This window comes from Lycorma delicatula, chromosome 5 (assembly GCF_047948215.1).
Source record: "Lycorma delicatula isolate Av1 chromosome 5, ASM4794821v1, whole genome shotgun sequence".
Taxonomy (NCBI): domain Eukaryota; kingdom Metazoa; phylum Arthropoda; class Insecta; order Hemiptera; family Fulgoridae; genus Lycorma; species Lycorma delicatula.
In genome coordinates, this window is record NC_134459.1 from 68454665 (window position 1) to 68480854 (window position 26190).

General features: G+C 24.1%; 1 protein-coding gene across 2 annotated transcripts in view; it reads left to right on the forward strand.

Moving 5' to 3' along the window:
- Positions 1-2627, forward strand: part of ps (RNA-binding protein Nova-1-like protein passilla) — a 99908-nt gene extending 97281 nt beyond the window's left edge. Inside the window, exon 7 of one of the 2 annotated variants that reach the window (XM_075366382.1) lies at positions 1542-2627. In XM_075366382.1, the coding sequence (XP_075222497.1) occupies positions 1542-2118 (577 nt within the window). In that variant the 3' untranslated portion in view covers positions 2119-2627. The remainder of the gene's footprint in view (positions 1-1541) is intronic. The other variant, XM_075366381.1, reaches the window with a different exon arrangement.
- The last annotated feature ends 23563 nt before the right edge of the window (positions 2628-26190 follow it).

Genomic DNA, 26190 nt, shown 5'->3' on the forward strand with positions numbered 1-26190 from the left:
TTTACTTTTTCCCACTGATAAAACCAATCCTATGTTGGAGTAGATTTTCATTTACGGCTACGTTTGCTTTTCCTTTGAGGTGAAAAGGAACCAGTTTCTTGAAATTGTTTTAAAATAGCCATTCATGGTCTGTAGTCCAACTCCACATTGGGAAGCTGTTTGCCATGTCATACTGTTATATTCAAGACATGACAAAAAATAATAAAATATGATTTTCCAATAAAAAATTAAATAAACTTTCACAACACTATTTGTAAAATGAAAATTGCTAAATAATCAAAGAACAACAACCTCACATTAAACAGACAACTTAAAAAATGGGTTTTGTCAGACAGTATAGCCACAATACAGAAATAAAAAAATTCCCTTTGTTCAGATTAATTTGCACACTACTGTAGTTTTACAGGAACTTTAAATAAATTGTGCATTATTCATTTAAAATATGAGGAGCACATTGTGTTTTCAGTGAAGTAATCCATTGTCAATTTTTTTCATGTAATATTTTTTTACATAATAAACTTTTACAAAATTGTTATCACTGCAAGATATTAATTAAAACCAAATTACGAAATTTAATAAAACAGTACACTTTTTTAAAAGTGAAAAACGTAATTCACAGATTAACTGTTGATTATTTTTTTCTTTATTAATAAATGATATTGTTCATTACTATAAACATTGTCAAAAATCAAGATAATTCTAGAACAGTAAATTTGTTGAATAAACCTTTAAAAACCTGGTTGTTTAATGATGTGATATGATATGAGCATTTATGACACTAAAGAAAATGTTAAATTAGTTCATAATTAAAACATAATCCTTGTTTCTTTTTGGAAATAACTTTTTTCTGAAAGCATATGTAACAATTTATTATTGAATGGTCTGTTATCAGACCATTTAATAATAACCATTTTTGTGATTTTCTGGTTTTGTTACATTTCTAGTTGTTGAAAATTATATTATCTGCTCCGTAATTGCATTTATTTAGTGCATGTTATGTTGATGTAATTATATTTAGAAGGTAATATATTTCACAATATTCATTAATAGTTCATTCATTTGCATAAAATAACATGCATTGACATTACATTATACATTTCATATCAGTATAGTTATAGTTTACTTTATTGTATTTGTTAAATTTTTTTATATGACATTACCGTTTTTAGTTTATTAATAATGTTCTTTTATTTTTCTGAATATCAATTTTTTTAAGATTGGTGTATATGCTGTCCCTGTAATTAATTAAATATATATATATATATAAAATTATTAATTACATGTTCAGGATACATTTGAGAATACATTAAGAGAATTTTAAAGGATAAAAATTGAAGAATGTGAAACCTAAAACTGTGATGTGGGAACATTCTAGTATTATACATTGTAAATTATTTCCTATCTTCGCAGGATTATAGTACTGACATAATAAATTGTCTTTTAAGTATTCTTTTATTTTGAGGAGATTATTCAATTACTTTTAGTGCTATAAACAGTCCGTTTTGTAATTTTATGAACATGTCAATTTATATTTGTTGCAGGTATGGTATATTGGGCATGGGGCTAGGGCTTAATTGTACCGGTTCCGGATCTAATTTACTGTCAGGAAGTTTTCTCGGCATCAGTCCAATGGATGCCTCACCGGCCCAAGCCAATGGAATCGCTGCAGCAGCAGCTGCTGCTACTAGCGGTGTTAGTGGTGTTTTTGGACCAATCGGTACAAGTTCATCCGGTAGGTCTTCATTAGATCTTGCTGCTCCATTTGATCCATTCCGACATGCTACCGGTCTGAATAATAATTCTTTTGGTCTTGGACCTAATTTAAAAGACGATACTGGAGATAAAGAACCGAAGAAGGTAGATCTGAATATACCAGAAGTAATAGTCGGTGCGATTTTAGGTCCAGGTGGTCGATCGTTAGTCGAAATACAACATTTGAGTGGTGCTAATATACAGATCTCAAAGAAAGGTATTTATGCACCCGGTACTAGAAACAGAGTTGTTACCATCAGTGGAACTATTAACGCTATCAGTACTGCTCAGTATCTCATCGAACAGAGGATCAGTGAAGAGGAAGCAAAACGCACTCGACATAGTACATTAAGTATTCTTCAGTAAAAGATGAAAATTTATGTAATGTCGAGTGTATGGCGATAAAAGAGAAAACCTTTTAATATACACATCGTCATATGATGTCACTTCAGTGTTATTGTTATTATTATTATTGAAAATATCAACCGTATTGTTGTCTCAAATGTTGTCACCACCACTACACCTCATACTACTCATTAAGAATTATTAATGATATTTATTTTTACATTTTATTATTAATATTATTAGTGCTACTATTATTTTAATATATTAGTAACAGTAATAATTAATTAGTTAATTTTCCATTTGTCATTTTTTTCTCATTAAGATAAATCATAATCATAATTTCATTTAATAATTATTTTATTTTTAAGAAGTAATTAAATAATTACCATAATTGTTATTATTAGGTGTAATAATTAAAAGTAGTTAGTAGTGTTTATGTCATTACTGATTGAATAAAGCATTTCATTTCATTTATTTCAGCATTTCATTTATATATATTAAAACACATGTTCATTTCATTTTCATTATCATGTCAGTCATTCGTTCTACATTTAGTACTTGTATTTCTGTACAAAATTTTTTTATATGAAGAGTATTATGTATCTATATGTAATATTCTTAATGTAATGAATATTTTTGAAGTACATAATTTTATGTACTGATCAACATTTGAAGTTAAATTAATGATCAACATTAATTTATGTTGTGTATAAATTCTGGATATCTTTTTTAATTACTTACAGAAGTAATTAAATTTGTTTGATCATGAAAAAAATCCTGTTCGTAATGCGTTTTCGCTGTTAATTTAAACCTATGTTATTATTTTGTCTGGGGAAATAGTATTTTTAACTTAGACAAAATTAATAATAGAAATTATTTAGTACTATATTCAGTAGGCATATCTGAAGCAGAAAAAATATTCTGTGAAATTGTTAGAGTAAATGATTTGCCTAAAAAAAATGTGTTATCATTCAAGAATATTGTCTTGAAGATTCACTAAATGTCTAATGGTGGGTGTATAATCTCATCTTGGAATGTACATAATGATTATGCCTTTTATGATCATTATATCATTTATTACAGATTCAAGAATATAATGATTTTAGTAAAAATTGTACAATTATAAAGATCTTTGAAGTAAAAACAGTGTGTTGGTTTTAGATTAGATGAATTTAAAAAAATGATAATATACCTTGGGGAGTCAATTGATTAATCTAATTCATTAATTTATTTGACTGATAGTGAAATAAAATAAATCCTAAACCGTTTCTATTTCAGATCTAACATTTGTATTTTCAATTTTAGAATCTGTAATGTTAAATATATGTTTTATTTTTATTAAAATGTGGGTGTTACGTTTTTTGTTTGTACATTTGAAAATTTAGAGCCATTCTTAAATTTTCAATTTATCCGAAAGGTTATTAGTGTTTCAGTTAAATATATATTACATATGTCTCTATTTTGAATGTGTTTTTAGCAAATTTTTTATCAAAGATTTATATTTAATAATGTTTTTTTTTTTTTTTTGAGAAAAGAAATCTAATCTAAATCGCATCACACTGCCTGTAGAACATCCAAACATCTAAGAAATTTCCATCATGCTGTTTCACAGCTGCCTTCTGAATGTATCCTGCAAAGTGAATGTATTCTTTGTTACTTTATATTGTTTGAGCAAAATATATTTGCTTATTAAAATGGATTTTTGCTGTAACAAAGATTAATATTTATAGGATGAAATTAAATTATTTCAGATACCTTAAATACAGTTAAGATAAGAATCATTCTTATGGTTATTAAAGTTATAATATTTATAAGTTTAATTTAAAAAAAATATATACAAATTGGTTTCTAGTATTCTTACTTTACAACATTTTAAAGTTTATATATATATATATGTATTAAATTTATAAATTTATTTATTAAATATGATACATAAATAATCAAATAATGGTTTTGAATTAACAGCATTTTTTTATTTTGATAATAATGGTGATAAATTGATCTGTAAATTTGCCGCCGGCCTATAAACATTTATATGTTCATTTTCCATTCATTTGTACACTGAATATTTTATGTATATATGCATACACTATTAATTAATATTACATTAAATATTTAACTATTATTATTAATATGTGTATGTATGTATGCATGCACATTATCACAGTACATTTTTCATTAGATCTTAATGTAACCTAACTTTACCTTATTTGTCCTGTTATATTATGAGGCTGTGATAAAAAAATATATATAATATATATTATTATTGTTATTAATTAATTAATAAATAAATAAATACAGTCATTCATTTATATAGTATAAATAATTATTATTTACTTATTGTTATGTTCATTTTTCATCAAATATGAGGTTTGTTCATATAATATCCAAATCTTATAAATAGTACACCGATGCAACAAAAAAGAATTTCAAAACGGCTTACTTATCCAACTATGATCCGTAAACTTTACTTGTAACAGTTGTGAAACTTCATTATGATTTGAAAATTTCTGATTAATGAAAGTCTTAGGTTAAAAAATGTAGGATTGTATGGTATAGCACTAAATGTGTTTAAAACTAAAACCATAATTTGGATGCCTATCTATTATTATTAATGAATGACTTATCAAAGAAGGTTGTTGTCCACATTTATGAAAATAGGTAATTGATTATTGATGGGCTTCATAAGGTTGTTTTTATATTTCACTATCTGCCCTCTACAAAATTATTGTTTGACTCAAAATCAGAAAGACTGCCAATGCCAGATGTAAAAATACAAAGCAGTAAATAAAGAAGTCTTTTTTTATAACAAAACCTGTCTGTACTTTAAACGTCTTCTATGTTATCGAGTTATTATTTTATGTGGACACTGTTATTTGTATTTGATTTTCTTCTAAAGGAAATAATTTATTTCACAGTATTACTACTCGATTTATTATAAGTTTTAATATAAAATGTTGATATCCTAAAACAAATTTTTAAGTTCCATCACCGATTGATTACTAACAGTTGTTTATATTTTATCTATCCGCACACTAAAATACAACCTACATGGGATTTCATTAATTTCTTAATTGTTATTGTAAATCTGTTAAATTTAATCCAAAATTTTAATGTTAATGTTATATCCTTAGAAATCAGGCAATATTCTGCATATGCTAATATAAATATTGACTTCAAAACATTTAAAGTCAGTATTCTGCAAATAATCATTATGAAAACGGGTCAGAAAGATAAAAAAACGTTTGCAGCAATTTATCCTCTAAAGGTCTATTTTTAGACTATACTGCTTGTTAGAAAAGTGATACATCAATGTATTGGTGTACAGCTTACAAAGTTAGGATATTTTTTGTACATATCTTATATGTAAATATATATATGTATCATATTATCATTAAAACAGATCAGCCATAAAGTTATTACTTAATTATTTTATTTTTAATTTAATCTGCAGTGCAGATTAATTTTTTTAATTACAATAAATATAAAATTTTGAAAAAAATTTGAGAGATTATTTTTTTAACGAATAAAAATAAAGAAAAATAAATGAGAGTATATATTGTGAATGTTATTACATCATTACATTATTGCATTGCATTACATTTACATTACATTAAAAAACTGTCTGCATTACGTTACATTACATTACATATGCATTTATTACGTGTTTTGATTGAGTAAGGTTTTGTTAATGAAAATATTTGTGTGTGTTATAGTATGGTGTGTTTATTATATGATTGTGTAACGTATATATATAATTACATATATATATATATATATATATATATATATATATATATATATATATGTAAGTATGATTTACCTATACATAAATAGGATTGTATATGTGTGTTTTACTTAATATACAGCAGTATTCATCATGTTATTGTTGTTAAAATCATATTTAAAAATCTTAATATGATTTTTATTTTATAGTACATATTTTTAAATAATGGAACTCGTCAATTTTATAAATGTTATAAATAATGAAGAATTTAAAATGTATCTGTAAAATTAAAATTGTTATTTAAATGTTGGCAGTCTCAGATTAAAAATTAATCATTTTTTGTTATTCCTTTAATGTGATATATTTGTTGCTGCTGTTTTTTATTTAAAGATATAAAATATATGTGTAATATAAAATTATTGTTACTTTTAGATTAAAATGGTATTCTACAAAGATGTGCAAATTAAAGTTATATATATTAGCAGCATATCTGATTATACACAATTTGGTTTTTTTTCCATGTTCTTTATTACATATAATTCTATTTCTTTTTATTCTTTTTTATAGTTAATACACACTTGTGTATAATTACATTTTTACTCAATTCTACTAGATGAAATGAAACTGATTATTTTCATTTAAAAATGGCTATTGAAATTCGAAATCTTTTAAACTCTACAGTCTGTTTGTTGAAATATGATAAGCATTTTTTTCAGTAGTTAAAAAGTTAACTTTTATAAAGGTATATTCTACCACAATTATCACAGCATCTGATACTGATTTTTTTAAAAAATATCTTATTAAAGCAATTTATTCTTTAAATTGATTTATGGAATTTTTAAAAAAAATAAACAGTAGTATTAAAAATAGAAGTACTGAGAAAAATTAACTGTTGGTTTATCTGTATATAAAGTACATAACATTACCTTAACAACTTGTTTAGCTGTTCCTAGAAAGAAAATTACAAAATGATGAAAAATGCTTTTACTTTGCGGAGGAGAATTTAAAAATCACATATTGAAATTATCTGGAGTTTTTCACATTGACATGCCTGCCACTAATGAGTTGTTTTTAAGTCAGTAGTTAATTCTTAATGAACTTTGCCATGTAAAACAGCTTTTTAATTTGAAGTTATATCCGCGCGCGCGCGCGTGTGTGTGTGTGTGTGTGTGTGTGTGTGTGTGAAATTTGATGTGGACAAGATTTTTATCATATTTATTATTTTAATATAATATCCTGCCTATATTGTTTAATTCTGTGTATATTAAAATTGTAATATTCTTATAGAATATAGGTTTTACAGTTTTTCTATGGCTTACTGCTGAGCATTGGGATAATACTTTGATTTTGCTGTAGCTATTTATATTTTTTGCATCTTTTAATCAGTTTTATCAGATGCCCTTATCATATTAATAATCTAAGATAAAATAGAGCTGTAGTTTAATGCACTATAAAGTTAAAAAAACCAGGAAAATTCAGAGTGTTTTAATATTATCGAGTAATTCTAAGAAATCTTGTAAGCATTACCTTTCTAATTCTAAAAAAATGAATATATTTTTTTCTTAATATTCAATGTATATTTTATTTTTAAATGAATTTTTATTCTCTTAAGGTTGGTATTAAATTGTAATGGTCTGTCATCGGTATTGAATTGTATTATAGGTGGTTAGTAAACTTTAATAATTTGTTTTTGGTTATTTTGCAGTATTTTTCCTCATGAATAAATGATTTTAATGTAAGTTTAATTATATAATACATTTAATTTACATTTAATTTAATTCATTTTTCCTTAAAAGGAAAAACATTTTTGTTACAAAAATTATATTTATTTTTATTTATTACTTTTTGTTTAGTAAAAGGCCTGTATATGATACCACTGTATGTATATACACATATTTATCTCATATTGATTTCATAGGTTTATATAAATACGTTATATACTTTTTGTTGTAATTTTGTTTTTTTATGTGTTTAGTTTTTAAATTATATTTTATTTTTTTATTTTATGATCTGTTAAGTTGTTCATTTTATAAAATTGATTTAAAAAAAAAAATCCATATTACATTTGTTCAAAATTTATTTTAGTTAGAGATTTAACTTTTATTATTGTCATTGAAATTAATCTTGAAAGAAACACAGTATTTGAAATATTTATTTTTATTATAATTTTACTTTTAGTTTATTTTATTTAATCCAGTTGTTAAAAAGTTCCTATAATTGGATTTATATATATAAAAGCTACTTCTTGCATACTTTTTTTAAGCTATTTCCCATTATTGCGTGATGCTTGTGGTACTGTCTGAATTATTTTTATGTAACATTCAATCACAACTGATTATTTGTGTCAGTGAATCAGGTATACAGTATGCAGTATAAAAGTATATTTGATTTAATCTTTGATCAGATACAGTGGGTTAGTCATTTACTTCTGCTCTCCCCCTTTCCTTATCCTTTGTTCTCGGATAAACAGTCATAAAACTGATTGTCTGCAGATTATAAAAAAAAATTAATTATATATGAAGTGCCTGTTGGGAAAGCAGTCTGCCATTTTTTGTACCCAAAAATTATTCTACATCTTGGGTCAATCAGTTTGGAGCATGTTTATAATTGTTTACTTCAGGAGGCTGTCATAAAGAAGAATTTTTGTATGTTTGTAAATTTCTGATGTAAGTAAATAACTAGATGTCTATGGAGGGAAATTTTTAACCAATTTTTTTATTTGAAGTATTTTTAAAAAATCATGATGTAAATTTGGAATTTTATATTCTTACTTCTATAAAAAAAAATTATTTATATTATAATGAAAAAAGGGTTCATTTTTATCCCTGTTACCTTGAATAATTTGTACATTGCCTTCTTTTTTTTCATAAAAAGTTTGCTGGCATAGCATTGATAGAGGATTCTGCTATAAAGAATTTGTAGAGGTATGATAGCATTTAAAATAATTTCAGCTTTATCATTATATGATAAGAAATTGAAATTTAGATCACGTGTATCCGCTTTACCCACTGAACTCATAGTAAATTAACAGTACGCTCTGTTCTTGTATGAACGTGCATTAAGGTCATCTCAGCACTAGTATACAATCTCAGGAATTTATTGAATATTTTCGTATGAAATAAATGCTACTTTTTTCACTTTGATTTATTAAAATGAAATAAATAAACAGATAAAGAATACATCCAGAAATCATGTAAAATAATGATGTTAAATAAAAAAAAACTTTTTTTTGTAAAATTTTGAGTATTATAATTTGTTTTGAGTATAATTAATATATGTATTTACTCAAAATTTTGTACCAGTCTTATTATTTTTCCTGGTTTCTCAACTTTTTTCTTATTTTCTCCTTTATTTATTTATTTTTCTTGTCTGTTAATATAAGTTTTATTTCTTATTGTAGAAGACAATATTTGACAGTAAAGTTAGCAATTATATTACAGAATTAGAAAAAAAATTATGATTAAAAATATACACCTCTATGTGTGTATTTAAATTGAAAAGTCAGGATGTTCAATAATTTCTAATAACTATATAAGCTACATTAAGTTATGAATATAATGTAGTTACTTTGGTGTGATTTTTTTTTTGTGTATATTTTTAAGTAAATACATGACAGTTATTATATATATATATATATATAAATTCTGATATTTTTAGTTTGAAGTTTTTCATTTTATTATTTACTTAATAAATTCTATGTATAAACCTGATCTGATAATAGTAAATTTATGAATATTTGTTTATGTAATTTAATAATGTTTATTTTCTTATGAAATTATAATACAGTACATATGTGTATTTTTGAATCTCCTAAAAGGAAATAAATTAGTCTTCTTTTTTTGGTAGTATTTACTTTTATCTTCATAATTTATCTGTTCTGTGTAATAAAATAAGTTTTTATAAATTTTTCCATTCTAGATGAATATAAATGAAAATTTATGTTAATTCTATTTGTGTTAAACGTATAATGTTTGTACGATATTAATGATAGTGTATTAATTTGTTATGTACATACAGTTTAATTTGAAAAGGTTGTTACCAGTTTGATCTTGTTTTCTTTTTAAAGTTAGATTTTACAATATCTTTTTGATAATGTTAAGAGCTATTAAAGCGGTTGCTTATAGATTTTTTATTTAATAATATATTCCTGTAGTACAGATTTATTATTGACTACTTACTGCAGTCAATTTTTTTTTTAATGTAGTTTATTTTTTCTTTATTTGTCTTTTCTTTTTGTTAGTTGTATTTTTTAATAGAAATGAAAAGTCAGCCAGTTTAGCCATTGAGTGATACTTTATGTCAGATATATTATCCAGGAAATTCAACTCTGCTTTTATGAATGTGCATTTATAGAAATTATATAGTTTGAATGCTACAGTTTAAGTATTCTTAAAGTTCTGATAATCTTGAAACTTTTTTTAAAGTTATAATTATAATTCTTTTTTTGAAATTCATTGATTAGAGTAGCTGAACTGTCTATATTACAAAAATTATTAATTATTCATTCTTCCATAGCTCTTCTGTTAACATTTAAAAATTCGTTCAAGCATTACCGCTTTTATAAATATATTAATGTTTAATAAACTTTCCTCAGTAGTAATAATAGATATTTAATATTTCATTATAAAATAAATAAATTATGGTGTACAAATGAGATGAATCAGACTGAAAAATAATGTTAAAACAGGAAATGAATTTGCAATTAACTTTAGTGTAATATTAATACATTATTATTTTTGTTAAATATATATTTTAATTATTAAAATTGTTATTTTCAAATTAAAACAATATTAAATAAATAACGACAAATATTTATAGTTTTTTCTTTTTCTTTTTTTTGTTCCACACCTGTTTTCATTCTATTGTTACATGTGTGTGTGTGTATATATATATATATATATAGAAAGAAAGAGAGTGATCCATAACTCATGCAATGTGGAGGATAACCAGTACAATAAATAAATTGGTTCTGCCTACTTTACAAATCTTGCAAAATACATATTTGTATTTTTTCTCAATTTTCTGTTTTAGTTATAGATAAATAATTAGCATCAGAGCATTCTGATATTGCAAGGCTGAAGTTAAAATCCAGTTAATGGGATAATTAATTTGAATTCCTGTGTTATAATATATTTTGATTATTGATGTTTTAATTAAAAGAACTGTCAAATAAAAAATGGTTATCTGAGATTGGTTAATATCAACATGAGAATGTAATTATAAAATTAATAAATGCAGTAGCAATTCAAAATATTGGTGTTTTTTTATTCCATTTAGGTAATTTTATTAATTAATTTTCCTCATTTTTTTCTATATCTGTTGTATCTTTTTCTTGGTCTTCCTGTGACCCTGTTCATCCGGTTTTATTTTTTAAAGGTTTAGGTTCTTATCATTCTTTCAAAAGAAAAAATTCGAAATTTTTGAGTTCTTCAAATTAAAACTTTTTCTAATTTTTGTTTATATTCCAGACATGCAATAGATTTGCATGTTTCAGACTTGCTAGAGACAGTAAAATCTTTTTTAAATTAAAAAATCTGAGCGTTTTTGTTTGCTGTTGTCGCTTATTTAGATAATGCTGGCCTTATTTTTTTAATATATTTAATCCTTTTAGCTTTATGTGACATTTCTTTATTATCTTTTGGTGTATATTTACACTAGGTTATGGATTTTTCTGTTGATTTATTTGTCTTTGATTCTTAAGAGGATATTTATTAACTATTTAAACCTAACTATTACAAAATATGCTAGGTTTAATCCTGCTGGAGTTCTATTTATAGAACTAATTTTATTTCTTCTAACACCCTGAAAAAGAGCATAAACATGCTTTAAGTATTGATTGCTCCATTTTTAGAGGGTAATGTAGTGGTATGATTTGCTATAGTAGTGGTAAATTGTGCTTCTTATAATTAAACTGTTCCATATTAAAATAATAAAGGTTAACATTATTTTTTTATACTGGATATAAATCTCCATACCCATTCATAGGTCATGTTTTTCATAGATAACAGTTAGTTTACATTTAGAAAATATTTTTAAAATATTCAAAAACTAACATCTTACAGATTTAGTAACAGCAAATTCAGAGTTAAACTCCTGTGTGCCTATTTTAAGACTGTCAAGTCATTAACTAGTAAAATTGGAGTTACTGCCTGCTTACAAATTTTTATCTTAACTACAGTTGCATAAATTTTGGATCACTCTTGTAAGTATTTAAAACTGTTCTAAAGTAAGTACTGTATTAAATTGTTATAAATTTATATTAATAGAAAAGTATTCTTAAGAAATATGTATGCTAGGTTTTTAACGATGTCACAATTTCAAAATCATATTTTTAATATTTTATTGCAAATATTGTTCTGTTTATTCATTATTACATTTTTTTTTATAAATATAGATTCTAAAGTTCAATATAGGGTTAAAATATTGTGTTTTATCTGTTTCTGGTATAAAATTACATTCTCAAATTAATGAGTTATTTTTTAGTCTAATGTAGTTCCTACCACAGTTTAATTATTAAGAAAAACTGCCTAAATGTTAGTCAGTATTGACCCTTACTTAGATGATAACTATGATAATCGTAACTTGTTTAAATTAATATTAAAATAACAAAGTGATTTTTTAATAATAAATTTTTATTATTTACTTCTTTATCCTATTATGTTTCAGGTTTTTTTAACGCTAATTGTAATAAGAATGTATTTTTGGATATTAACTTCAGCTATTTTAATAAATAATAATTAAAGCATTTTACTATTTATTCGTTATAAAATAAACTGATAGTATTTTTGGGCTGATCAGTTAAAATACTTTTTAATTTCAGTAATTTAAAAATAGTCCCCTTACATACTTAAGACTGAATATTTTCAGCTCTTTCTTAGTTGAAAAATAAATTGTAGTTGCGATGAAAATGACGACTTCTGTATCTAAACAGCTAGAAGTTGCGCAATAAAAGGAAAACTATTATCAACATTATTTAATAGGTGATCTAAGTATGCTAGTTTTTAAATACATCTACCAACCAGCAATAATGTGCAATAATCTTTTATCAATCGGTTGTTGGGATCTGTAGTTGGCATTCTAAAATAATCTATTGATTTCAGGTTGAAATAAATAAATCTTTAAATAAATAAAAGAAATAAATAAATCTTTAACTAAATTCTTTTCCTCATGAAATTCTTTAAAATTCTGTATGTAAACAGAAAGATTTTGATGTTAATTTATTTTAATTGGTAGTTGAACTGAATGTGCAGTTGAAAAATCTTTTTTTGTGTTAATGTTTGCAATCAAACATCTTCAATTCCCTGTAAAGCTAGGGAATTGTTTAGCTCGGGAATTGTTTAGCTCCTGGGACTTTTCTTCAGATGTATCAAAACATTAATAGTGAAAGAATATATGGCTATGATAATTTTTTTGGAGGTATTATAATCCATAATCAGTTTCTTACTCAATTTAAACAATTCTGGATATAAGAATGAAGACAGGGAGGGGGGCATTGCTGTTTAAGTTCAAAGTTCTGGATGTAGTGAAAAAATCAATCAGATTGAAGAGAATGTAGTTTACTTAATTCTAAAAATGTTCTTAACAAAACAGTGTAAATTATTTAACATTATTTAGTTGGTTAAATATTTGCTATATTCTATCTAAGAATAAATCAGGTTAAATATTCTATATTTTATCTAAGAATATATCACTTGTTTCAATGCATACCTTGATTGCCAACAATGTATATATCCAACATCCTTTGAATACCACTAGACTTCATGAAGAAAGAAGTCATTTTTATTTCGTAAGTGGATTTTTTTGTTTATTCGTGTACTCAAGTATCATATATTAATTTTTATTTATAAAGTTAATGTACAATTTTTCATTTTGTAAGATTTTCTGATTATCATATGTAAACTTTTGTAATTAGATACAGATAGCCCAGAATAGTGATGTTAATTAATTAATGCGTCTGAAATGAATGCTTTGTAATGAAGCAAGAAATTTACTCTTAGAAATCAGTGTCATTTTAATTTAATTAAACTTTGATAATGCCACTGGTGTATCTTGTCATTGGTTTGCGTTTTAATTTGATATAAGATTCTATTTACAATTTTATTACTTTTTGATAAATCAATGAGATCTGGTTCTGATTTGCGTATGTGACAGTGATTTTAGGAAATTTTCGCTTAACAAAATGCCATTACACTTTTTTAATTTAACCTGAAATTTAAAAATGTTAACAAAATTTAAATTTGCAAGAGACAAAGAGTAATTTTATAAAATTATAGTAGCATCTATACACACAATTTGTTTGTTTATTTCTGTACAATATTTTTATGAGTTTGTGCAGTTAGTTTTTACAAGAAATTAAAAGGTGGAAATATATCTATTCTTTTTCAAACATTTTATTCAAGGAATATGAATTGTTAAAATCAGTGTGGAATAACAAAAACAAGTGTCTTTGCTGATAGTGATTGTCTTAGAATGTTAATTTTATTTCAGTTTTATTAAGTGTATTTAATGTAATACAGTTGCATTTTCATCCTTCAAAATGTCTTCTTTATAAATACACATTTAACTTTCTGTATAAACTGGTATGAGTAAGTTATGGTAAGGTATGGTGTAAGTTATTAGTCTCCTAATTGGACTCTATGTTTAGGAATTGTCAAGAATTACAGGACTTATTCAATAAGTATTCTAATACAAACAATACTACAAAATTGTAGACATTTACTTTTTGCATTAATGTATATGATGCTTAAAAAATTAAATCCTCTGAGTTGTAATTGAGCTTTTACAAATTATTACAGATGTAGGTCTGAGCTAGAAGAATTTGAAGTGCATAAAAATTTTAGACTTAAAAGTATAAATTAAATATAATAACAAAAAAGAACTAACTATAACTAACTAACGTATAAAGATGATTTGCTAAATGTCATTTACAATAGCATTGTATTTCCTGTATTGAAGGGGGAGAACCCATCTTTATACGTGAAATTGGCAATGAGGTATGCTATTGATACATAAAATTTAAACAGCATTTGTTTATAAAAACAGATGTTTCACCATAGTAAAATGCAAATTGCTTACAAAAATATATATAATGTATCTTTTTATTTTTATTGTTAACAAAATTACTATTCACAAAAGAGTTTACTTTGTAACTTCCACAAAATATGAAAGGTAATTGTTTTTCTAGTTTATTTTACAGTAGATCAGAAAATGTAATTCTTTTAATTGGTTGATAAAATTAAAAATAATTAACTTAAAAAACATATATATTTATTTATTAAAAAAAGTGATTAATAATATTTTATTTAAAAATTAATTGTACTATATAGAATTTATCAGGACTTCAATTCAGTGTTGAGACCATATTGGTGTTAGGCTTAGCTGTTAAAATACTAATGTTGTGTTAAAATTTTGATCATTCACTGCTGGTTTATAGAATATTCAGTGAGTGTAATTTACAAATAATAATTAGGAAGCATTTTTCTTAAAATATTAATTGAATTCTTATCCATTTACATTCTTATTTCATTTTATATATTGTTCGAATTACTTTATTTTTAATCTAAACAATTTTATTTATTGAAAATTATTTGTAGAAAATGTTATCTCATTTATTTTGAAAGTTTTAAGTTTCAAGCCCTTGTTTTAAATAAAGAATTGAAAATAACGAATAATTTACACTATTTTAAAAAATAAATATTATTAAAAAAATTATTGAAATTTGTGCATATTTTTTATATTCTTTTTAATTCAGTTTTTCTTTGTGTTAAAAATAAATTTATTTTTGTTACAAATGTATTGTTATTGTTAATATATTATACGGCTGAATTTTATGATTATATTGATTTGATTTTGTTTGTACTTTGTTATGTGATGCATAAATATCTTTATGATAAGGTTGTATTTTTAAAATTTTATATTGTAGAATGTTTAAATTTTATTTGTTATTAGTGTTATATATTTATGGTACATAGTTTATCATTAATCTAATTCATGAAAGTTTGTGGCAGGTTCTGTCTGTCTGCAACAGCATCATGCGAAAACAAACTTGACAGATTGCTTTAAAATTTTCAGATTCATTCACATTATATTAGGGAAGGTTTTAAGCCATAGATTGAGGCCCTAGAGCCCCCTTAGGGGTTAAGATATTAAAGATATTCATTAAATTAAAAAAATATACTTTTACTTCATTATATCTCTTACCACAGCAACAGAATATAATGAAGTAAAATGACTTCTCTTTTTTTAAAGAATATATGTCGCATAATAAATTCCCATAACTATGATAATAACACATTGAGAATCTTGGGTTGGGGTCCACTGGCTAGATGAGACATGCCTGACCAGCTAGTATTTATATATAATGGATTAATAATTCCATACTTCCGTAAATTATTACTTATTTTTTAAGTGATATTTAAGTTTCAATTTTTAATTTAATTATTTTTGATCAGTCACATTAAAATAATATAATTGAATTAAATGAATTGAGTTTGAATTTTTGAGTTCTGAAGAATTAATCTTTTTAAATTTATTTAAAATTTATGTATGTTTTATTTCAGTAAAAAAAAAATTTGTTGCGGGTGAAAAATGCCATAACTGGATGAAAGGCCGAGATGCTACCACTCCACAACAGAGATTGATGGAGTGTGTGTGTATATATATTTTATGGCAATTTTTTTTTATATGTATAAGTTGCTACTGATATATTATTTTTCAATTATAAATTGACATTTAAATCTTTTAATGATGTCTGATACCAACCTAGTATTAGTTCAAATCTGACATAATGTGAAAAATGTTATCTATTTTTCTTTAGTAATATTGCTTAGCTCACCTGTGCAAACTATAAGAAAGTTTATAAATTTTAATAAGAAAAAATTATTTTTTTACATACTTTTTTTAAGCTAAAGATTACAATAAAATAATTTCAGATAATTCAGAATAAATGATTGCATCAAAAAACAGCATTAAAACAAATTCTGTAGCTTATTTTGTTGGTATTAAGGTAGAGCTGAATATCTCTTAGTTTCAGTAACACCATATAGCCTTGGCTCTTAGTGTTTTTGTCTATTTTTAAAATATATAAAAAATAAACTTTATTGCATTTTAATAATTTATTTTTAAGTTTTACAGAACATAACAAAGTGTAATTATTTACATAAGATGAATGTGTGCTGCATATCCAGTTACAGTTCTGTAACATGTACTGCCTTGTTATTTGATAATTTTCTGAGCTTGTTTAAGCTTCATTATATGCACATCTATAATGAAGTCTATTCTAAAAAAATCTTTTGAATGTGAATATTTTAAACTGAGAGAACAAATACTCCTGAGGTCACTTCTGAAAGTAGTCTGGTAGACCTAACTAAGGATGTGAGGAGGTCTATCTGTAATAAAAGTTTTTGTCTTTTCAGAAGATTTTAGTTTAGGAAATAAAGGTCTGCAGAAACCAAGTCAGGTAAGCAGAATTAGACTTTGTCATCTTTTGATTGAAGATTACCGTAAACTTGTATATTTTCTGTAAACATTTTCTCAATTTTAAGCAGAATTTTAATGTTGATTCACTGACTATTAGAATTTAAAAGTTTTTGCTGAAGGTACTGAAAATCGGCTTTGGTGCATATGATTATTAAAAAACTAAAATACTGTTAAGATGTTTGATTCATCAAAATCTATATTTGGTGTTAAAGAAAAATTGGCAGCTATGCTGTTTTATTTAATGTGTCAAAATGTTGAGAAGTTGATAGTCAGTATAAATGTGCAAAATTCTGAATTTTGTTTAGATTTGGTTATATACTTAATACACTTAATGCTAGTTCTTTGCCCTTTGAAAAATGTTTTCCCCGTCTACAGTGAGGCAGTGAGGAAAACATTTGTCACATCAGCTGTTAGGATGCATATTAACAGCATATGATATTAATTTTGGAAATAAAAAATATGCCCCTATAAACTCCTAAAATTTAATGAGCATTGTGTTTTTTCATTAGTGTAAAATATAAATAAATACATTCTCTACCTCATTAAAAAGAGAAGTGGTTCCTGTATTACAGAAAATAATAATTTTTTATTTTATAATTGTTAAGCCTTTTTCTTTAATTTCTTATTTTTTGGTTGCTTATTTAAACATCCATTATTTAAATTTAATTAAGTTAGATTAAAGAATAGTGTTCAAATCAGTTACCTAGCAGTGTTTGTTGATTATTCAATTAGATTATCATGAGTCACTTTAAGTTAGATTTGTTTAAAAGATTTATAAAATAATCATTCTAACGTTTATTTTACATTATTATACTAATTTTCTTTTTTTATGTATGTTTTAGTTCGAATACAAAAGTATTAATTTATTATATCTGGTTAAAAAAGATATGCCTTATGCTTTGCATCTCTTAATAAATAAAAATTATTTTCCAAGATATAATTTTTTTTAAATGTTTTAATAATTTTAAATTAGTTATGCGAACATTGGCCTATATTTTATATTTAAAAAAAAATTAATTAATAAAAAATTGAATTATTAGTTGCATAAATTTATTGATAGTTAATACAACATATACTCCCATAATCTTGATGCCTTATAGTTATCTGGTGAAAAAGAAAGTAGCTTTGAAGATATAATTCATTAATATATGTCATTTTTTAACACCAGCAGCTAGTTTTTTTTTGTGAATTTTATTGTGTGAATGGAACCACAGTTGCAGTGTGTTTCAGAATTGAAAAAAGTTTGTGTATGTGTGTGTTCAGATACCATAACTATATATATATATGCGTGTCATATATATATAGCTGCCAGTCTACAGGCTGTCAGCTAGATGAGGTAAAGTAAGATACACTTAAATAATGTGCGTGTACTAAAGGAGTATCAAATGCTTAGAGGAATGTATCATATGGGAGATATGTAAATGACTGTGATGAATTGAGTATTCAGTACTCAGTCAACATTTCAATTACAATTAATATTTTTTCTTAGGCTTTTGCTATTCTCTTTTTATTGAATTCCCTCTCCCAGTACGGTATTAATAAGCGAACAGGTCTTATAAGTAATCACACATTATCTATCCCATTACCAAAGAGCAAGTCATATTAAATCAATAGATTCAAGTTATAAATTTACCACAAAATATTCAGGAAAACTTTGATTGCAAATTTTATTGAGGGAAAATATAAATCCTAGAGAACAGTTGGTTGATTATTTGAACAGATAATTGGATGAATGTTATGTTAAATATTCAAGGAAAGAATTAAATGATATTCACAAGCGGTATGGGAGTTATAAGATTAGGATTTTAATTAATGCCTGATGTTTAGTTAACCCATGAATAATTCAGACATATTTCTTTGAAAGAAGTTTTGTCATGATTGAACAGAAATTTTTCAAAGAAAGTATTAACATATTTTATTTGAAAAAAGTAGATTGGATCATTTTATACGTTACTATTTTTTTAACACATTTTATTTTTGGGGTTTGTAGTCAATTTATTTTACAAAGAAGCTTGGATGAATGAGTTAAGATTGTAAATTGAAAATAAATTTTGACGAAGATGAAATGAGCAATTATATAGAACTTTTCCTGGGTGCAAAAGTAATTACTTGAGATATTATGAATACAAACTGTAAGGTAACATGTGTATTACTTTGTTGTACATCACTGTAAGATAAGCTTCTTTGTATAATAAACAGCTTGTATGTAATATGTTTATTTTTACTGCAAGGTACATACATGGTTGGATTTGTTTGAAGAGCATGTAATTATAACATTTACCATATTAAAAATTAAACTTGTTGACTGTGATTTAAAAAAAAAATGTGTTTGGCATTCTAAAAAAACATATATGAGAGAACTTGTAAGGACAATGTAAAAAGGTTAGAATAATTATTTTCAATAATATAATTAACTGGTTATAAGTTACCATACTGTATTTGTCAGTATAGTATTGAAAGTTTAATTATAACTTTTTTCAAATTAAAAAAAAATAATTGTGTTAAAAAATATATTACAAGATAATTATGTTATATTTTGTTTATTATTTAGATGTATGTGTGTAAACACACACACAATTAAGTAGCATTTGTCAGAAAACATATACATATAATATTTTGTGTATGTAAGAAGCACTATGGTTATAATAATATTTAATGTATATTTATGTAATTCTATATGTTAATATTAGCAGGCCTAATTTTAACATTTTAATTGTAATAAATATATATAGTACAATATTAGTAACAGCAATTATAATTATAAATGTTATTAAAGAATAAAATTAAAATTTTAGTAGGTTGTCTAATAAATATACAATTTATAAAACATAGTTATAATTTTGTTTGGATACTTAATAAATTAACCAATATTGTAAATAATGTATGTTATTAAAATTTATATGTGTATTTTATATCTTGTAATTTTGTTATTATAGATACCATGACATTGAGAAGTATTTGTTACAAAATCTTCTTTTTTTTTTTGTTTTTTGCATTGTATAGTTTCAGCATTTTATTCTAAGTCTTAACAGAAGTTTTGATTATAACCGAAGAATAATGTTACCATTGCTAAGGATTTTTTTCTACATGCCTTCCTTCCTTAATGAGCATAGCTAATAACAAAAATTGTTAGAAATTTTTTCTTAGTTACACAGTGTGAAATTTTTGACTTTAATACTCAATCGATTATGTGTAGTTTGCTTACCCGCAGATAATTAATTATGAAATTCTTGCTTGAAAAATTATTGCAAATACACCAATCTGTAGGTTTCCCTAGGCTTTTTATTAATAATAAAGGGGTTTTTTTATTAATAAAAATATTCGTGATTAATTCTGTAAATGAATCTGAGTTTAACTGTTTTATTTAGAAAAGTGTTTAATTCTAATAACCGAGAATAGTAAGTACTCTGTTATTAGGATGCCAGTATTTTTATTGGATATTTTGCCATTAGTCCTTGAAAACAGTTTTCATGGTATTTTGGTTATGAAGTCAGTTACACAATGGTAAATATGTGGATTTTTCTTATTTAAAAAATTCAGCTTGAATTGCTCATGTAAACTTTTTTTCAGTGATGCTGTTTTCATGAGGTACTTGTGGAAGTTTTTCTATTATAGTTTTTGCATTGTTGCAAGTTATTGTGTAACAGAAATTTACTTAGTAACTTGAAGTTTCAGGTTGCCTAGTTTTGGGTTTTCGCAAGAAATAATTATTGAGTATTACATTTCTCCAGTTTTTTGCCTATTACGCATTTCATTATACATCTTTCTTTTAATGTATGTAATTGTTCGGTCTTACGTTCAGTTTTTATACATAGAATTCTTCCTGTGTCAGATCAAAATTAATAAATACCAAATTCATAACATGCCATTTCAATTGGTTTTTTTTTTTTTTTAATAATATTTTGCTGCTTATGTCTTTTAAATCTTGATTTTTAATTTTAAACCAAATTTTCAGTAATTTCTCTTAATAATGTATTAATTTTACTATTCTAGTACACTGTTTCATTAGAAATAAAAAAATACGACTTATCCATAAAATATTACTAATAGTGGTATTATATTATATTAATAGATTTATGTGAGAAGCATTTAAAAATTAGTCAGTTATAGTTACAGGAGTAGACATATGTAATAATGGTAAATAGTAATACTATATATTCAAATATATGTTAGTGTTATAATTTTGATCACTGTGTAGTCTTATAATTTTGATCACTGTGTAGTCATTCATATGTTAAAAAAATTAGTCTTATAAAATAGAAATGTAATTTATTTATATAATTTATTCTTTATTAATAATTGTAATTTAGTGTTCACTGTTCTTATTTTAGTATTCATCATTATAATAGGTTGTCATGATCAATAGCATTAAAATTATTCTTGAAAACATATATATTAGAGCATTCATTTAAACAAAAAAAAAAATTTATGTCATTGATATGCTTTTATTGTTGCGCTGTTTTTGTTGATATTTACATTAACATAAGCATTTTTTATGTGTGTAATAAACAATTAGTAGTGTTAGTTTTTAATGGTTGAAATAATTGTTATAGTTTATAGCATTGTCAAGTATTTCATTCTATCTATAATTAAAAGTTTATCATTGTGCATTAAATTAAATGCATCTAATTATTACATGTTCATCTAATAATTGTGTACACATTTTAAAATGACAAAAGTAGAAAAATGTAGTTTAATATCATGTTAAATTAAGTTTATATTAATTTCTGTAGTCGTTGCTTAATTTAAGATTATGTTTCATTAAATTGACTGTTTAAAATTCAGTTTCATATGAAAAAAGTATTATCTTATATTAATTATATTTAAAATGTGTTAGAGCCTAGAAGAAGTTGAAGTAGTTGAAAATAAGCTTTCAACTATTATTTACATCAGGTCAGTTTTAACCATATATTGTGTCTGATGTTTTGATGTTACTATTGCAGCTTGACCAGTATTGTTTTATTTAAGAAACCAGATTACATTTATTGTCTTGCTAATGTATATTTACACATCACTTAATTATCTTACTATCATCTTTATCTTACTTACTTGTTTCTTATAACGTAATTATAACTTACTATAATTTGTACTATCACTCTAAGAAATTTTGGTTTCAAAACCATAGATTCATTCAATATTTGTTCCTGTTTTCTATTCATTTCTACTGTACTGTACATTTTATCAATGAACATATCTGATATTTTCCTAATCCCGTATATGTTATATTTTTATGTTCCATGTAATTAGAAAATAGATGTTTTGCTGTGTTAACTCATACAGCATTAACTCATGGAATATTATTGTCAAAACAGAATATAAAATTGTAATTATTCTTTATAAAGCCTATAGTTGTTCTGTTTTGACTGCCATAAATATAAACTTTTAAGTGTAAATTTTACATAATGATAATATATGAAACCAATCTCTTGGTTCCGTATATGGAACGGCTGTCTCTTTTAATGAATGCAAAATTATCACTTTTGTCTCTTAGTACAATGGAAATGTTTTTTTTTATTTTTACAAATTATTGGAGGAGTTTTGATGGAATATTTCTAACTTAGTGAGTCTATTCTTAGTTCAAACTCATCATTTTCCATGGTACTACTTTGAGATATTACAGGTGTTGTGAAACTATTACATTGTAAAGTTATGGTTTTTACTGACTTTAGTTATTTGTTTACATCTACTTTAAACTTTGATGGTTCTGAAGTAATCATTCTTATCATGCTGTTTATTACAAATATTTATTTTAACATTATAAACTGTATTAAAAAAACTATAATTGTAATAAATTATACATTATTAATATGTCATCTTATTATTAATAACTTCATTTAGTTGATTTCAATAAATTTTGACAGGTAAAATGATTTAATCTTACTTAGACAGGATAAGAAGATAGAATTTAATGAATGTAGTTATTAATGAAATTAATTAAAAAATTATATTAATTTAATATCATATTCCATTCATTACATATAATCAAATTTTATTTTTATTTTTAAACTGCATTACTGAAAAATAAAGAAATTATACATTAATACGTATCAGATTGTTATTCAAAAATGAAAATTATTGTATTTAATAAAATATAAAACATTTAATGTTAAAACATCGTGAATAAATACAGTTAAACTTTAATTTAATCAGATTTCTTTTAATGTACAGAATTTATTGGAGTAATCTATCAAATCAGTTTTTTTTATATTTTTAGTTGTGAACTTTTTAATCAGCCCATCTCATCTGATTATTGAAGTTTGGCTGTGTTTACAGTATTTATGGTTAAAGTTCTACTCTTTAATATAATATGTATGTGATAGCAAATTATAATTTTTTACTGTATATAGTTGCATAAAGAATATTTTTAATCTAGTTATCTACCATTTTGTTTTAGTTAGAGTTTCCTTTATTATTTCATCTATCAATCTTCCTCACAGATATATTTAAATGTTTTAATACTATAATATAATGTACTTCATTTGGGTTCCATTACTCAGAAATTATTATCTCCCTGAATTTATGTAGAAATGATAATGAATAATTTGCATTCATGAAACTATCACATTAGTAATTTGATTTGTGAAACAACTTAGCAGTTATCTGGCGGAGTGGTAACATCTCTGGCTTTCATCCAGAAGGTTTCTGAGTTTGAAGCCTGATGAGTCAAGCTTTGCATTGTTAGGAATAATTGTAATCAGGCACAGGCCTGTAGTTCTGGATGAAGAATAACATTAGTATTAAAATAATTATTAATATGTGAAATTTATATAAATTGTACTGTTTCTGTTATTTTAAAATCGTTATGGTAAAATGGTAATTTCATACATCAAGACTCTAATTTATAAAATCTTTCATTAGATATGTCAGCTGATCTGTATTTGAATTTATTATATATTAATATCTTGTAATCAAGTATCTTAAATATTTTACATTTTATTTTAAAATAGCAAATAGTTTTTTTTAATAATTATCGTTACATTATAGGAAAGTAGAACTTAATCATTGAAAAATAAATAAACAAATTAGAATGTAATGAAAGTACAAAATATTTTTATATTTTAAATAATGGGTCTAATAATTCATTATCATTTTAATGTAATAATTCTATATTGTATATTTGTAATTATTATTAATTAATATTTATAATGTTTATGAAATTATTACTTATTTGTCGGTATTTAATTATTATTGATGCTGTATAATAACAGTTGCGCAAGTAATATTTTTCTTTTTATTCATTATTGGTGCCACTATGATTCAAACAGATGTTAAAACTATAAAGAACCATTACTTTGTTTGTATTAGTACATTTAAACTGCAGCTAATTGAAAATTTTCAATTTAATATGCAAAATTAAATTAAATTTTTTAATTTTCTTTAAAATATGTTTTTTAGGTTAAATATAATGTATAAATAAGTTTAAATTTTAAAATTATAAATTATAAATTATTTATTTAAAAGGAAAACTTTGTCAATAATCATCAATTTTTATCATTAACCGTTTGGCTTATCCAAAATATGCCAAAAAATATAATTTTTTGATATTTAAAAACTAGTTTATTAAATAAATGTTACTGTTTTTTGTACTTGGTTAACTTAAAAACCAATTTTTCTGAAATTCTATTTACTGAGGTTTCAGGTTGTTGTGATTTCTCTTTGATAGTGAAGAAATCTGTCCCAAACTTTAATAATTTTGATTCTGTCAAGGTTTTTCTATGTGATGTTGGAACTATGAATAATAGTTCCTCTTGTTGCCCCTTTTATTTGGTTTTAGATTTTTCTGTTTGTTGAGATGTTGCTAATTTAGTATTTTTTTTACTAATACACTTGTGACAATACTAACAAAACAGGCTTCAGAGAGTTGTAGAATTGCCATATCGTTTAATTATAACTAACAACTGAACTCAGAGGAAAAAAAGTCATTATGTTACATGTAAATATAAATTCTCCTGGTAACTTATTTCAGTTAATTCTTTTACTATTTTTCCAGCTTCTAAGGAGCTGGAAACTTGTACCTTTTGTCTTGGTTCTTTTGATGATTAGTTAATCAATTATATGTGTTGGATCTTGTTTTATTGAATGATCTGGAACCGTACAAGTTTTAAATGTAGGACTATGGTTCAAATAATGATTGTGAAAAATTTAGGCAAACAAATTTAAATCTCTGGTGAATTTATATACTTTATCAATAATATATTGAGAAATAAGTTACAGATTTTTTTATTTGAATTCTGACTAATTAACATGTTAATACATAGTTAATTGAATTCCAAGCATTAAATTATACTAGCAACAGTCAAGGTCTGAAAAAATTAATTTGTTTATTTTTTAAATTTAATCATCTTTTATGGTACAACTTAAACATATCAGTACAATCTGTTAATGTGCTTATTTTGTTTATTAGGTTTTACTTCAGATTTCATTGTGGTACCAAATCTAAAAAAAAACTTAACTAGAAGTAATTACATGTAAATTACATACAAAATTAAATGTTACAAAAATGTAATTTATATTTTACTATTACTTAAAATTATAGCAATGAATTGCTTGCTCATTCCGTATATTAAACAGTTGTATAGATTAGGTTTGTTGTTTAATAATAATACTAATAATTATTATTACTAGTATTAAATTGTTGATTTAATAAGATTTGTTTATGATGTTAACAGTTATATTTGTTGATAAATGAGTTATGTTATTATTTTTATTTTTATTGATAAATATATGTTAGAATTTAAGAAAAAGAAGTTTTATTTTTGTAACGAAAGAGACTATAATGTATGGTTCATTGCCTAAAAATATGTATGGTATATCTATCTATCTATCTATAATGTTATATAATTATTGATGAAATGTTTGTGTAATGTAATGTATATTAATTCAAAAAT